The sequence below is a fragment of the Podarcis gaigeae genome (assembly GCF_964106915.1).
Source record: "Podarcis gaigeae genome assembly, chromosome: 2".
NCBI lineage: Eukaryota > Metazoa > Chordata > Lepidosauria > Squamata > Lacertidae > Podarcis > Podarcis gaigeae.
In genome coordinates, this window is record NC_139679.1 from 119,618,901 (window position 1) to 119,636,502 (window position 17,602).

The 17,602-nt window shown below is 40.9% G+C and overlaps 1 protein-coding gene across 1 annotated transcript; it reads left to right on the forward strand.

Annotated features, from left to right (window-relative positions):
* Positions 1-565: 565 nt before the first annotated feature.
* On the forward strand, positions 566-16,105 carry LOC310835878 (vomeronasal type-2 receptor 26-like; the record flags this gene model as incomplete). The annotated part of the gene is made up of 6 exons (XM_083720865.1): positions 566-771; positions 3,282-3,573; positions 8,565-9,368; positions 14,044-14,274; positions 14,505-14,631; positions 15,207-16,105. The coding sequence occupies 6 exons, from the start codon at positions 566-568 to the stop codon at positions 16,103-16,105; spliced, it is 2,559 nt and encodes an 852-aa protein (XP_083576991.1).
* Positions 16,106-17,602: the final 1,497 nt, after the last annotated feature.

Here is a 17,602-nt window from a genome sequence, read left to right on the forward strand (position 1 = left end):
CAAAGGTTGATGGGAATGGTGGTTCCAACCAACCCCCGCTGTGTTTTGGGTAGGAATTTAAGCATGAAAAAGAAAAAAAAAACAGGTGAAAAAATTTGGGTATCCCCCCCCCCCCAGCAAAGGGGAATCTTCAGCCCTCCCCAGCTCTCTTTGTCCCTAACCCTTGGTCATGGGGGGCTGATGGGGGTTGGAGTCCAGCCATTTCTGGTCTTCCAGAGGGACATTGTTCCCACCATCTTTATGATTAACCTTTTAGGATGCGGTGGACAGAGTTGTACATGCACCTATATTATACTTATGCGTGTTCTTTTCATGATTCTATGCATTCAATGCACACTTTCCCCTAATGCTCATTTTAAACCTTTTTGCTTGGATACACCATCAGAAAAATCAAAGAGTGCAAATTTTACTCTGTGCAGGAGACTATTTGTCACACGTGGTGACTGCAGCTCGGAAGGTGGGGAAAGGGTGGTGGAAAGGAATAGGATTGGGGGGTTGGATTAAATGACCCTTTGGGTCCCTTCCACAACCCCACAAGCCCATGGTTCACTAAGGGGCAACCAAAATGATTGAAGGGGGTGGAGCTAGTCCCCTGATTGAGCTGGCAGAGGTGGTCTCTGGCATGGTTTTGGAGGAACACAGTCATTTAGAGATTGTCACTGGGCTCACTTGGGACTTCATGGCTTCTATTGCAATCATTGGGCTTACTCAAATTGTCATTATACTAGGAACATCACAACTGGAAGGGCACAACCTTGAATTCAAGATTGGGTTGCTGGCATGCACTCTATCTAGGTCTTTATTGAGATATTTAGTAATCCACTGAGTAGGTATATTTACAATTATGTAGTAACAGATGTTTAGACTTTTTTAAAAAAAATATATAATATTTATTGAGGTTTTAAACACATAAACACAAACCAACATACAAACATACACAAACAAACAAACAAACAAGTATAATTTCAATCCTTTCTTTCTTGAGCCTTATTTCCCCGACCTCCTCACACCTCCCCCTTCTGTATTATAACTTCATTTTTATCCACTCAACAAATACTTATTTAAAATCTTATATCTATTTAATCTAAAAAGAAAAACCACTTTTGAGTTAATTTTAAACCTAATTCCTAAAGTCGACCCAAATCTCCCTTCCGCGACTTTCCCACCTTCCATAAAGGTTACAAAGAATAAACATATGCATAAGATCTGAACAAATTATATTTAAACGCTCTTTGGATTCCCAAGTCCCCCCCCCCCTAGATGTTTAGACAAATTTATGGAGGGGGGAAAGGCTACCCAAGGCTATTGCCTTTAAGGATATGTTATCCCCCCTCTGCTGAAGGTAGGAGGCCCCTGTGCGATGGGTTTTGGAAATCACATGTCGGGAAAGTTCTGCTCCACATCTCCTGCTTGTGGGCTTCCCTTTGGGGCAACTTGTTGGCCATTGTGATTATAGGATGCTGGACTTGATGGGCCTTTGGCCTGATCAGCTGCAGGGCTCTTAAGAGGCCAATAAAGATAATTCAAACTCATCTTTCTCCCTCCTTGACCCACGTCAGTCTATTCAGTAAACATGTTTTTCTCTTGCTCTGCACCTGCTCTTCTGAAGTTCCAGAGGAAACCTCTCTTCCCTTTACAATTATCTGAACCACAGCGATTATTTGCAGAGTCCAAGGGATCCTTACACCCCGCCATCAAATATTGCATTTGGGAACAATGACACAAACATCACAATTAAGGGCAGCTGGAAGATTATTTCTTCCACTGTGCCTGAAGGGTTTGATATATAAAATATCTCATGTGCCACAGAGTCCTTGGGGCTAAGATATAGGCAGGTGAAGGGGGGAAGCTAAGTTTGTGCAAAGCTTAATCAGGACATAGGAAGTTGCCTTTGAGATCTGTACCATCTGGTGACTGGCAGAAGCTTTCCTGGAAGGGGACATCCTCAGCCCTGCTTGGAAAGGTTAGAGAGGATTGCAGTTCACACCTTCTGGGTGCAAAAGAAGATGCTTGTCCACTGAATCTTTGGCCCTTCCCCTCAATCCCCCTTCGACAAGAGACCCAGAATGATAACACTGCTTCTGGTGATGTCTCTCACAAACTGTGGGTTGCAGCAGAGGGTAAAGTGCCCACCTAGTTTGATTGGTGACACAAATTCTCCTGTAAATTTTTACTGGCCAGCGGACCACCTCATTGGTGGAATCATATCTCCAAGATTTTTTGAAAATCCATATTCCTTCACCTTTTCCAGCAACCCCTTCAACAGAATTGAGCAGTAAGTAATGATGTATTGATGGGGTGTGATTCTGTTTCCTAGCTATTGTCCAGTTTCCTTGATGTACCTGAGTTACCTCTGTTTTCTGGTAATCCTGGTAAATCACTGGATCCTCTTTTTTGTTGAGGAAACACCTCATTCAGTGGGATGCAATACAATTGGGAAATCTGGGTAGGAATATAATGTTACACAAAAGAAACAAACACCCTCTTTACTTATAAACCTATAATATGTAACTAGCTGAAGCTGTTGTCTGTTGTGGGTCTTTCCTGGGGGTCGAAACAAGAATGCCAATTACTTTACTTCATTCATTTAAAGATTTCTGTATGTCTCATGACTTGGTGAAAAACAGTGTTTCAAAGCATTTAAAAATGCAATTTAAGTAATTGGTAGTAGTTTTCATGTGTGCTGCTCTCTGAAGAATAACTTTTTCTCTAAAATGTATGAAATGGTGTGGGATGTGTTTGAGTTGCAGGTCTTCTGTAGTGAGTGATGTTGGAACTGCACAATTATTTCACCCATGCACAGCAAAATCTATGCAGCTGCAGATTGTAAATGTGTACTGTGCTTAGTCTCGTGCAAAGCAAAGCAGCCTGTGGGCTCAGTTTGGCTCCAGGACAATTTTCTCTGTTGTGCAGCACAGCCCAGCATAACTAAGACTTCTTGGCTGCTCTGTGGGGCTCCTCTCCCCATACCCCCATTAGAAATATGCAAACCATTATTTGGGAACTTATTTTGTGAGACATTGCCTGGGAGGTTGTTTTATACAGGGAGGGGTGGTAACCACTGGACCTAGTGGGGCGTCCGCCAAGGAACAGTTGTGTTCTGGTTTTGCCTCCTTTCTCCTCCTTGCAAAGATACTGTTGACACTGATACTGGTATACCTCCACCTTACTTTCCCATGCCACCTGGCCTCATTTCCTATTTGCTTTGATTAACACAAAAAAGAATGCAACTTTCATTTTCACTGAATTGAGGGTAACATTGTGACACACTACTTTTGCAGACGGATGAAGGTGCAGAGTTCACACGTTCTTTCATTCTCCCTTGCTGTTCAAGATGTCAATGACAACCCCAGGCTCTTACCAAACATCACCCTCGGCTACAGCATGTATGATACCTGTTTTCATGGAAGAATGACTTCCGATGCTCTGATAGACCTGTTTTCTGGTGGAGAAATCAGTATTCCAAACTACAGGTTTGGAAGACAGAAAAAGCTGTTGGCTGTTCTTGAAGCAGGTGAATCCGACATCTCCACACACATTGCAAGCATGTTGGGCATCTTCAAGATCCCACAGGTAAGAACTGGGTGCAGGTCCAACACACCAGGCAACATATGCCACCTAGTCAGACTGTAAGGAAAACTTAGGATAATGTAACTGATTGTATTGCTTACTTTACATTGTACACTGCTTTGAACCATTGTCTTTCATGAGGTGAAGAGCCATATAGAAACAAAGTGAGCCTGGAACTTTTTCCATGGTAAGTACAGTACAATTGTTTAAGGTGCAGTGAAATGGGAAATGCATAATGTGTCTGTATTGTTTACTGTGAAGCATGGCTGGAAACTATCATTGAATTTGTCCATGGCAAGTCTGTGTTTATATGTAAGTTGTTCGTATGTTGCTAGTTTGTATAAGTCTTCAATCCAATCACAGAAGGGAGCCACATTTTTATTTTTCCAATTCATCTTTCTCAGTCTTTCTGCTGTGGTTATGGCAGGGAGAGTCCACTTCTATTGTCGTTTTGTAAGGTTCCATGTGCTGGGTATATAATTCAAGAGGATATTTTGCTCTGTAAATGTAAGGTTGTTCCATACAGTTCTGTTGATGGTTTCAGTTACCTTCTGCCAAAAATCTTTCAACATGGAACAATGAAAAAACAAATGTTTTAGAGAAGTATTATCCCTGTTACATCTACAGCAGTTAGTTACCTTAGATAGACCTATTTAAAAAACCTGTAATGGGGTCCAGTATATTTTAAATATTATATTTTGCTAAAGGAGCCTTTGTTTAAGATCCAAAGACACCCTTGTTATATCAGTTAAAACAGTTTCCCACTGTGTGGTTGAAATTAAGATTTCTAGTTTTTTTCCCTATCCTCCCTCAGTACCTGTATATCAAATTGGTTTGCTAATAAGAAAGATTTATATATGTTGATGGCATTTTTTTTGTTCCGTAAGAATTAATCAGCTGCTTCAATATCTCTGGGGTCTCTGGGTCTGTAAAAGCTGCTAGTCTGTAGATGGTGGTTAAAAGCTAAAGGTAAAGTTACCCCTGACCACTAGGTCCAGTCGCGGATGACTCTGGGGTTGCACGCTCATCTCGCTCTATACGCCAAGGGAGCCGGCATTTGTCCACAGACAGCTTCCAGTTCATGTGGCCAGCATGACTAAGCTGCTTCTGGCAAACCAGAGCAGTGCACGGAAACGCCATTTACCTTCCCACTGGAGCGGTACCTACTTATCTACTTGAGCTTGATGTGCTTTTGAACTGCAAGGTAGGCAAGAGCTGGGACCGAGCAATGGGAGCTGACCCTGTCACGGGGATTTGAACTGCCAACCTTCGGATTGGCAAGCCCTCGGCTCTGTGGTTTGGACTCCAACGCCACATACGTCCCTTAGATGGTGGTTAGCAAGTGTTTATTCTGGATATATTTCCATTGAGCATTTGTAGGTAATCTGTATTTGTCTCTTAAGATGGAATATGTATAAATTTCATCCTCTTTGTTTATCAGCTGGTCTAATGTTAATATAGCCAAATTCACACACCTCTTCCATACAACTATTTTTTCTCTGATTTTTAAAGACGGGTTTCCCCACAAAATCATTTTGTCATGGGAGAAAAGGACAAATTTATATTTTTTGGACATGTGGTGCCATATTGTTCAAAATGATGTTATTGTTTCAATAGTATCTCGAGTATTAATGTATTAAGATCCAAGTGCTGCTCATCTTTCTAGAGGTGCTACATAGGAATATTCCAAAGCAGCCCAATTTGGACAGTTGTTTTCAGTCATGCATCTCCAGAATTGTCTACATGACAGTAAAGATGCTTGGTGATACAATTCTAAGTCTGGGATCCCAAATCCTCCTTCTTTTGTCACGATTTGTATTTTTTGCATATTCTTGGAACTGAAGAGCCCCAAAGGCATTTTCTAAAAAAAGATTTAATTCTGAGAAAGTATTTGCTCGGTATATGAATTTGAATTCCTCTTAAGATATAAGCTAGTTTAGGTATTATTCTCATTTTAAGAGCATTGACTTTCCTCAACAGGTCAAATTCAATGACTCCTATTTGTCGATGCCTTTTGATACCTCATGATATATTTCGTTGATGTTTAATGACACTAATTTAGATAAGTTTCATGGTATTAATATGCCTAGATATTTAATGTTGTCTTTGCAAATATGAAATTAGTATTGTTTATATGTCTGAACCAAAAAGTTATTTTCTATTAACATCAACTCCGATTTGGACCAGTTTATAGTGTAACCAGAGATATTTTTCATTAATACTGGAACAGTACTGTGAAGTTCTATAATAAGCAGAAGAATATCTTCTATTTGTATTCAAGTGAGTTACGAATTACACCAAAGAATTCCTTATGCTGCCTAATAGTACATGCCAGGAGCTCCAAACAGATATTAAAAAGCAAAGGCAAAAACGGGCAGCCTTGCCTAGTACCTCTGGATAATGCGAAAGGTGCAGACATTATGCCGTTTATCTTAACTCCAATATAATAGGTTTATCCATTTTATAAAGTCTAATGGAAAACCATTTTTTTGTAGTACTTTTTTCATATATAGTTTATCAAAAGCGTTTTCCACATCTAGAGATAGTATAGCTAAATCTTCACTGTTCCTGTCTAAATTGATCAAATCCACTACCAGCCTGATATGATCTGCAGCTTGTCTCATCTTTATAAACCCTGTTTGGTCATTTTTAATAATAGTTGTTATTACTGCTTGCAGTCTATTTGCCAGTATCACAGTTAAGATTTTTGTATCAATGTTTATCAAAGAAATTGGGCGATAGTTGGCACAAGCGTCAGGTCCCTGCTAGGTTTTGGAATAACAGTAATATAAGCCTGGTTGAATAATGTTGAGCTGATTCCTTCTCTAAATAGGTGGCAGAAGATCAATATATGTTTTATACCATTCCACTGGAAAGCTGTCTAGCCCTGGTGCTTTATCATTTACCATAGTTGAGATTGTTTCCCTAATCCTGGCTTCTGATATTGGAGACACCAATAGTTGTTTTGGTGTGTTTTCTAGCCCTGGTAGTTTTATTTTTTGAATTCCCCGCCCCCCCCATAACCTTTTCTGGTACCTCTTCTGGTTTACTTGTTGTTATTCGCGTCCGACTCTTCGTGACCCCATGGACCAGAGCACGCCAGGCACTCCTGTCTTCCACTGCCTCCTGCAGTTTGGTCAAATTCATGCTCGTAGCTTTGAGAACACTGTCCCACCATCTCGTCCTCTGTCGTCCCCTTCTCCTTGTGCCCTCCATCTTTCCCAACATCAGGGTCTTTTCCAGGGAGTCTTCTCTGGTTTACTATACAGGTCCAAATAGAATTTTAGGAACTGGTTGTTAATCACAGTTGGAGATGTATGCACTTCCCCTAATTCACCTCTAATTTATGAGATTATTGACTCTTCTCCCCCCCCCTTTTTTTTGCATAAGTCGATTTGCAAGAATCTTAGCTGCCCTTTCACCTGCCTCCCAATACTTTTGTCCTGTACACATAAGCATGAATTCAACTTGTTCGGACAATATACTATTTAGCTCAAATTTCTTCTTTCATATCTTCCTATACAATTCATCAGTTGTCTTATTAACTGTTAATGTCCATAAATAATTTAATTCCTCTTTCATTTTTCTCCCCTTACTATTTCTAAGATTTTTTTTATTTGATTCAATCTCTAACTAAAATAGTATTATTAAAATACTGTTGTATTTTATTGTATTTTATTTAAAAAGTATTAAAACACTATTGTATTTTAATATTCTATTGGAAGCCACCAAGAGTGGCTGGGGAACCCAGCCAGATGGGCAGGGTCTAAATAGTAGATTATTATAATATTATTATTATTATCTAATAAAAGCTTTATACGATTCCCTTTCATAAATCCTAGTGGTCGAAGTCTCAGTATTTAGAGTTGTTCAGTCTTGGTCTTCATTTGTTTTACAAACTCGTCATCGTTAAGTAGTGAGATGTTAAAATACCACTTTCTTGGTATCTTAGCTGTATTATAATACTTCCAATCCAAGCTTCATTACAAAGGACAAAGAGCCATGCACATATGGGAAGCACTCAATATTACATAATGAGATTTTTTTCTGAATACCTGTGGTTATCCAGACTTTCCCCCCACTTTGAACCCTTTGAAATAAAGATCTGTGCTCAGATACACAACATACATCAATCTCACAATCTTGAATTTGATGGTAGAAGGACACTGATATTAAGAAAAAATCCAACCTAAAATAATTTTTATGTACTTGACTATAAAACGTAAATTTCCTTTTAGTAGGTTTCCTTAAATACCAAGGGTCAACCAGATTCAATTCTTGTATGTACTTTTTGAGAGTTTCTCTAACTAATGAATCTTTTTTTCATGGAGGCCTGTTTCTATCCAGGTAAGGATCAATTATTTCATTGAAATCACCTTCTACTATAAGTTTATCGTATGTACTTTGACTCAGATGACTAAAACATTGATAAAACATATCTAGGGAATCTACATTTGGCCCATATATATTAATCAACATTATTACCATTTTGGCAATTTTCACACACAAAATTAAATAGCATCTATTTTCATCACTAATAACTTGTTGTGTATCAGCCCTCAATCCTTTTTGTATCAAGATAACGAGGCCTCCTGTATTGGAAGCATAATTTGCAGTATATACCTCTCCTACCCAACCCTTCATTAACACTTTTTTTGTCTTGTGCCCGCAAATGTGTATCTTGTAAATAAGCGTTATCGGTATTTAAAGATTTTAAGTATTGCAGAATTACTTGCTATTTTTTTGAATCTTCCAGCCCTTTTACATTTAAACTAACTAACTTCATATTGTATTATTAATTTCCTCTTGGCCCCTCTTATCTTGGTCATAAATCCAATATTCATTGCTACAAGGTTTCTTGTAGATGCATATATGTATATATATATAAAATGCCATTCATACATCTCATTAAATTGACCATCATCTTTCACATAGAAGTATGCACTCTTAGTCTTGAAAATCAAACCACCAGTCTCTTTTTCTTTCCTCACCAGCTCAGTTATGGCTTTGTTCTTAATGATAAAGCCCAGTTCCCTTTTGTCTACTGGATGACTCCAAAGCAAGACACTCAGTACCAGGGGGTGGTCCAACTCCTCCTGCATTTCCGGTGGACGTGGGTCGGCCTCTTTGCTCCAGACAATGACAACGGAGAAAGGTCCCTGAGTACCTTGACGCCTCTGATGATCAAAAAGGAAATTTGCATTGCCTTCACCGAAAGAGTAGAACATAAAACTTGGCTCTGGATACCCCATGAACTACCTGCCATGTGGAGAGAAGTCAATGTATTTGTTTACACTGCAGACTCTCAATATGGACTTTATATAATCATAGAGGTGGAATCCTTACTTCAAAGGGGACAGTGTGGAGGAGGGAAAGTCTGGATAACCACAGGTCTTCAGAACAAATTCTCATTATGTAACATTGAGTGCTTCCCATATGTGCATGGCTCTTTGTCCTTTGTAATGAAGACTAGAAAAAGGACAAAAAAGGACTACTATGAGCCAACATCCTCAGCTCGTCCAAGCTGCATAGTAAATGAATTTGATTGTTTATATTCAAAGCATGCCTTGTCTCTGAGGGGTTTAACGAAATGCAGGGAGAAGGAGAATCTGCAGTTGCTGCCCCAGGAAGAGGTGGAAAGAATCCAGTCACAAGACAACTACATCAATTACTTGAATATCCAAGTTGTGGCTCAGGCTTTAAATGCAGCATATTCATCCCGATCAAAGCGGATTTCGATTGTGGGAGGAGGAAGAGGAGGAGGCAGGTTGGAACATCAAAGTCTATGGTCATGGCAGGTATGTCCGTTCCCTTTTGCAAACTGCAGCTCATTGTCCCATGATGTCTGGAATCATCATGCTAGGATCACGGGAAGCTGCCTTGCACTGAGCCAGACCATTGGTTTGCCTAGCTTAGTATTGTCTACCCTGAGTGACTAGCAGCGCTTCTCCACAGCTTTTGGAAGGGAATACTTTCCTAGCTCTGCTTAGAGATGCAATTGAGGATTGTATCTGGGACCTTCTGTGTGCAAAGCAGATTTTCTACCACCTAGGTAAACCCAGCCAGATGGGTGGGAAATTAATTTATTATTATTATTATTATTATTATTATTATTATTATTATTATTATTACTGGGCAATGCCTCTTCCCCTATCATTCTGCATTCAGGGCCAAACATTGCAGCGATGCCCTGTGTTGATTTATTTCTACAAATTTATAAGCCACCTGTAATGGTTATGGGTGGGTTACTCGTGCGTAAATTGCTCCCAGTTCAGTTAGGTCGTTTGCTCAACCATGTTTAGGGTTAGAGCTCGCCCTCCGTGACCTGTTAGTCACTTGCAGAATCCGTCAGTGGGCGTTTCTTGAACCTCTTCCAGCATAAAAGCTGTTTGACCCCAAGTCTCCTCCTATGTTCCCTGCGCGGAACGCCTCTGCGCAAGTCAGGGGACGGCAAGGGCGTGCCCGCGCTCTCTCCGCTGGTTTCGGTTGAAGGGTCTTGGAGCCCTGACACCGATTCCTCCATCTCCCTCTCCTCTCTATTGGTGTCACGCTGAATTCCTTCCCCCCTGCTGGTTCCCTCCCCGGCATCGCCCTGCCTCCACTTTTCGATCTGATGTCAGTTCCCGGACACCACCTTTCATCACATCAGTGTGATCCCAGGGTGGTTTCCATAGGTAAGGTAAAGATAAAGGACCCCAGGACAGTTAAGTCCAGAATATAGGATTGCGGCACTCATCTTGCTTTCAGGCCAAGGGAACCAGCGTTTGTCCACAGACAGCTTTCCATGTCATGCGGCCAACATGACTAAACCGCTTCTGGCACAATGGAACACTGACAAAAACCAGAGTGCATGGAAATGCTGCTCACCTTCCCACTGCAGCTTTGCCTATTTATCTAACTGCTAGGTTGGCAGGAGCTGGGATAGAGCAATGGGAGCTCACCCTGTCACAGGGATTCGAACCGCTGACCTTCTCATCGGCAAGCCTAAGAGGCTCAGTGGTTTAGACCACAGTGCCACCCACATCCATAAGAATGCAATGAACATAAAATAGGAAAGACTGTTAAAATACTCCAATCATTTCCCCCAACCCGGCTCCCGGGGAAGGGAATTCTCCTAGAGTCAAGGGAGGGGCACATAAAAAATGGACGTACCAGTCAATAATTTGCTAGCAGCAACCTACAGACCAAATTCTAAGGCAGCACGAGACTCTAATTCAGAAATTATCTAAACATGCAGAATCTAGATTTGATTTTTTAATCATGATTATTGGTTTCATAAACACAGAATCAAAAAGTATATCCATATAAAGAGATTCCTCTAAATCTTAGGACTCCCCCCATCTTCTCTATGGGGTCTATTTTAAACTTTCAATACTGCATATTCTTTCATACTCCAATTTTTACTTCAAACCATATTATCCATGGTAATTGTTGAACTACAAGTGAGATCAAAATCCTACTAATGTTTCCATCTGCTTACAGTGGTCTCATAAATAACTCATATCCCCCCCCCCCATTCCTTTATAAAGTTTTTGTCCTCTTGGTTCCTGAGTTTTCCAGTCAGTTTTTCCATCTTATCATAGTCCCATCAGCTTAGTTTGCCAAGCTTTTATTACCTTACAAGTCCACCACATGTGATAAAGGTACATTCTTTTTCTGTACATTTCCAACAAGTGTAGTTGTCCTATACTTTTGCCAGCTTGGTAAGGGTTAAATACCACTGGTACATCATTTTCATATAGTTTTCTTTCAACACATAACATGCTGTGAATTTAAAATCTGTTTTCCATAACCTTTCCCAATCTGCCATCTGAATATTATGTCCCAGAACCTTTGCCCAGTGTATCATTACCGACTTGACCTGTTCATCTTTTATATGCCACTCTAAAAGTAAGCTAAATATTTTGGACAGGTAAGTTAACATTATTTTCTAACGTATCTTTTTGAACTCTTGATATTTCACGACTAAAATCTTTCTTTTTATTTATCTTAAAAATATCATTTAATTGGTGAAACTGCAACCAATCTGTTACTAAATCCCTTATCTCCTCATAATCTTTTAGTTTCACCTGGTGTTCTACTTCGGTTAACAGCTCTATATGTCAGCCAATTACTTCTCATATTCAGTTTTTTCGGAGATATTGCTTCTAGAGGGGAAAGCCACAATGGTGTTTTTTGTTCTAATAGGTTTATATATTTTCCCCATACTATAAAGATTATTTTTCTTATTAAATGATTCCGAAAGCCTTTGTATACCTTTGCTTTTTCATACCATAGATATGCATGCCATCCAAATCTATTGTTGTGTCCTTCTAAATCAAAAATACAGTGGTGCCTCGCAAGACGAAATTAATCCATTCCGTGAGGCTCTTCGTATAGCGGTTTTTTCCTCTTGCGAAGCAAGCCCATTGACAGCTTAGCGGATTAGCGCTATTAGCGGTTTAGCGGCTTTTAGCGGATCAGCTGTTAAGCGGCTTATCAGCGGATCAGCGGATAAGCGGCTTAGCGGCTTAGGAAAAGGGGGGAAAAGGGGCGGGACCCGCAGGAACTCGCAAGACATTTCATCTTGCGAAGCAAGCCCATAGGGAAATTCGTTTTGCAAAGCGCCTCCAAAACGGAAAACCCTTTCGTCTAGCGGGTTTTCCGTCTTGCGAGGCGTTCGTCTTGCGGGGCACCACTGTATCTGCATTTTTCAATGTTATCCATTCCCAGATCCAGCAGATGCAGGATACCTCATAATATTATTTTAAATCTGTCAGGGCGAAGCTTCCTCTCTCTTTAGGATCAGTTAACAATGTATATTTTATCCTTGGTTTCTTCCTCTGCCAGATAAATCTAGAAATATATTTTTGCCATTCATTGAAGTGTCCTGCACTGCTGATCACATGTATTGACTGGAATATAAATAGCATTCTTGGCAATACATTCATTTTTATAACTGATATTCTTCCCCAGAGGGATAAATTCATTCTACTCCAAATCTCTAAGTTTCTCTTTATTTCTTTCCAAGTGTTTGTGTAGCAATCTTTAAATATGTTAATATTTTTAGCTGTCAACCATGCCCCCAAGTATTTAACTTTCTTGTGTATACTTAAGTCTGTAAGTTGTTGGAAATCCTTTTTATATTGTGCTGTCACATTCTTATCTAAGGTCTTGGTTTTTGTTTTATTTAATTTTAAACCTGCTACTTGTCCAAATTATTGGATTCTCTCCAGAACCTTCGGTAAAAGCTTTTAATTTATATGCTTTATTTCCTACTGTTATTCCTTTAATTGTCTCATCCCCATGTATTTTTCTCGCCAGGGTCTCTAAGACCAAAATAAATAATAATGGGAACAGAGGGCATCCCTGTCTTGTCCCCTTCATTATTTTTACATTTTTCTGTAATCCCATTATTCACTATCAGCATAGCTTTTTGATCTAATTAAATTGCCTCAATATCTCTACTGAAAGCCTCCCTGAAGTTCATAATTTCAATCATCTTTTTAATGAAGGCCCATGACATATTATCGAAGGCCTTTTCTGCATCTATAAACAATAAAGCAGCTTTTTTCTTGTTCCTGACCTCAGGTATTCTATAATGTCAATTATATTTCTTATATTATCCTTCATCTGGTGGCCTGGCAAGAAACCTGCCTGATCTTGATGAATTAGATCAAATAAGACCCCCTTCATTCAGTTAGCAAGTATATTGGTAAATAATATATAATCATTATTTAATAAAGACTATTTTAGCCTAGGCCAATGACTTTTTACAAAATCTACTAAGCACGCCTGGACTAGACAATAACACTTTGGACAGCAATACATTTACAAGCTTTTGCACCCCCACAACAAATGGAGGGACTCCCAACCTTCCTTACAATCTTTGACTTTCAGGGCAACCAATACCACTGGATAGTCTTATTTTTACAGGTTCCTTTAGACTGGTTATTACAGTCATACCTCATGTTGTGTTCACTTCATGTTGCATCTTTTCGGGTTTTCCGGGTTAGCTGCTCGCGATCTGCAGAAACGATCTGCGTGCTTTGCGCACATGCAGAAGCACTCTATCGCACCGCGTGCATGTGCAGAACCGGCACTCTAGTTGCAGATTTCTTGGGGTGCAGACGGCACCCCGGAACGGATTGAGTCTGCAACTATAGGTACCACTGTATAGGGAAAAGAGGATCCTGCAACAGAAACATGACTTTATTCATCTTAGAACTTAGTGTTCTGCTCTTAATAAAGCCATCTTGATCATTCTATCCGTATTTTCCCCAACCTCTTAATCAACCTTTCCTATATGTTGACTTTGGTCATCCCAAAAATGTGTAAGCAGAATGAGGGGGCCTAATAATCTATCACAGTCGCTCTGAGTCCAGAAGAGAGATGTTCCTCATTGAAAGAAGATAAGGATTCAAAATATTAGTGGCCACTTAACCAACAGGGGTTCTCGTTCTCTCAATGGTGGAGTTTCCTCTGTCATTCCAGCTCCATCCTTTCTTGAAAGAAGTCCGCTTCTATACTAATACTTCAGCTGATGGACAGTACTTGGATGAGGATGGGGCAGTGGCCGCTGACTTCGATATCGTGAATCTGGTGCTGTTTCCCAACAGTTCTCTTGCTAGAGTGAAGATTGGGAGAATAGAGAGACAGGGGTCCTCAAATATGAAGTTCACTATTAATCCAGAAGCAATTGTATGGCCCAATCTATTTAAGAAGGTAGGGGAAATTATATTTGTTATTTGATTCACTGTGACATGTGCTATGCTACAGCTACATTTTGAATAGTAAATATGATGCTTGGACTGCAATCTTGTGCTCACTTCTCTGCAGCTAAGTCCCACTGAGATTAATGGGACCTGCTCTTGAGTAAACAGGTATAACCTTTAATCCAAAGGCACAATTGCTACTGACACTTTCTCCTTGGCGTTCAATCTCTTTACGTCTAGATAGTTCCTCGTTCAAGATGCACAGAAAGCTGTCTCTCAGGATTTGCCAAAAAGGTTCAGGAAGGGAAGCCGCCGTGCTGCTATGATTGTGCTCCCTGCTCAGAAGGGACCATCTCCACTCAGGAAGGTAGGGGAAGATAACAGAGGAAAGGACCTTTGATAGGAGGATGGGACCAATTCCTGAGTCACTCCAAACATGATGTTAGTAATGGCACCTCATGAATGAAATACCCTCTTCAGGGAGGGCTCCCCTGTTCCCACCCCCAGCACCAGGGAATTTTATTTGCCCATGTGGTCAACCTGTATTTAATGATGGTAGCTTTTCTACAAAATTTTGATTTGTGGTTTTTATAGGGTTATTTTCTCATTTCTCATATTGGCTTCTACTACATTACCCATATAATTTTAGAGATCTTTGAAATCCACCCATTCATCACTAAAGATTAACTCATATGAAACCTCAAGGATATAAGTACTGCTCAATAAAATCAAAGCCTCCTGTTCTACGAGAAGAAAGTGGGAATGAGCTGATGGATTGATACTTTTCTAGTTGTGGATGTCTGCCTCTCTCCTTCCCTACAAAACAATCTTCTTTCCTGATTTCTCCCATATGCCCACCTTTCTTCAGAATTGAAACAGCATAAGGCCATTGCAGGTGTGTGACTAATGTTAGGATACTGAAGTGTCTTTTCCTCTGTGCAGATGCTGATGAATGCACCAGTTGTCCAGAAGATCAGCATCCAAGTGAGGACCGAGATCAATGTGTCCCCAAAGCGATCACCTTCCTGTCCTATGAGGAATATTTGGGGAGCCTCCTAGCTTCCCTTTCTCTCTTCTTATCCTTAACCACAGGCTTTGTGTTAGGAATCTTCATTAAATACAAAGAAACTCCCATAGTCAAAGCCAACAACAGGGACCTCTCCTACATCCTCCTTGTCTCCCTCCTGCTTTCCTTTTTGTCTTCCTTCCTCTTCATCGGTCGGCCAAGGAAAGCCACCTGCCTTCTCCGTCAAACAGCATTCAGCAATATCTTCTCAGTTGCTGTCTCTTCTGTGCTGGCAAAAACCATCACTGTGGTACTGGCCTTCCTGGCCACTAAGCCAGGGAACAGGGTAAGGAGATGGCTAGGGAAGAGTCTGGCCAACTCCATTGTCGTTTCCTGTTCCAGTGTCCAAGTTCTCATCTGCATCATCTGGCTGGGGGCCTCTCCTCCCTTCCCAGAGTCTGACATGAGCTCCCAGACTGGAGAGATCATCCTGCAATGCAATGAAGGGTCTGTGTTCATGTTTTATGGCTCCCTCAGCTACATGGGCTTCTTGGCTGCCATCTGCTTCACGATGGCTTTCCTAGCCAGGAAGCTACCTGGAAATTTCAATGAAGCCAAGCTGATCACCTTCAGCATGCTGGTCTTCTGCAGCGTTTGGGTCTCCTTTGTGCCCACCTACCTGAGCACAAAGGGGAAATACATGGTAGCTGTGCAGATCTTCTCTATCTTGGCCTCCAGTGCTGGACTCCTGGGCTGCATCTTCATTCCCAAGTGCTACATTATTGTACTGAGGCCAGATCTGAACATGAGAGAGCATCTGACAAGAAAAAGCTAAACATGACCTTTGACACTTAACTCTAAGGATATCATAGAATCATAGAATTATAGAGCTGAACATCTCCATCAGAATCTTGATTGGAACCACAACTTGTTGTTGGGATTAAAAAAAATATATCTGGATCCCTGATAGCATTTTCCAGAGATTTCCAGTAAACCTCACAAATATGTGCACGTGCGTGCATGCGTACATATTATTCTTATTATTTATTGAATTTAGGAGGTCTTGGGGTGGTTCACAGAATAAAATCAAAGTATAAAACCACAAAATATATAATCAAAATACAACAACACCCCAATAAACCTTCCCCCACAGCATATTCAAGCAGTTTCCTCTGATTGCAATTTGTAGCTAACCATGTGTCTGGTGAGGCAAAGGTCCCAAAACAGTATGAACCTCATCTCCCAATATAAAACTGCTGGGGAATTGGGGAGGTGTTTCACAATCCCCTTTGACTAAGGATGCATTCAAATTTTTGTCACCGCAAAGGTGGCGGTGGTGGCAATTGTGCTCCATCATAATCAAAGGGGATTGCAACACACCTCTACAGTTTGTGGGAACAATCCCTTTTCTCAATTAGAACACCATCCTATTGCTTTGATTAGGTTTCAAGCCCTCACTTTTGAAGCACGATCAAAATTTTCTGGTTCCAGAAGTGCTGTGTTTATTCTAAAAGTGGAATCCTAAACTCATAGAATCATAGAATCATAGAGTTAGAAGAGACCACAAGGGCCATCGAGTCCAACCCCCTGCCAAGCAGGAAACACCATCAGAGCACTCCTGACATATGGTTGTCAAGCCTCTGCTTAAAGACCTCCAAAGAAGGAAACTCCACCACACTCCTTGGCAGCAAATTCCACTGTCGAACAGCTCTTACTGTCAGGAAGTTCTTCCTAATGCTTAGGTGGAATCTTCTTTCTTGTAGTTTGGAACCATTGCTCCGTGTCCGCTTCTCTGGAGCAGCAGAAAACAACCTTTCTCCCTCCTCTATGTGACATCCTTTTATATATTTCAACATGGCTATCATATCACCCCTTAGTCTCCTTAGTCTCCTCTTCTCCAGGCTAAACATGCGCAGCTCCCTTAGCCGTTCCTCATAAGGCATCGTTTCCAGGCCTTTGACCATTTTGGTTGCCCTCCTCTGGACTGTGGGTCCAGAGCGCAGCTCATACAAGTGTTTGCAAATCCCGAACCCCAGCATGGGTGCATCCCAAGGGCAAGGGAAAAATATAAAATGGCTCCACCAACACCATACATTAAAAGCCTATGTATTCCCCCGAAGCATCCTGGGAGCTGTTGTTTAAGGGTCCAGGGACTGTAGCTCTGAGGGGTAAACCAGGAATGTAGTCAGCTGCCTCATATTGAGTTCATGGAGGTTTAGTGTTGTCTAGAAGGCATTGGCTCTCCAAAGTTTCCAGTGAAGCTCCTGGAAATGACATTGGAGATCAAGCCTGGGACCTTCTGCATGCAAAGCTGGTGTTCTGCGGCTGAGCT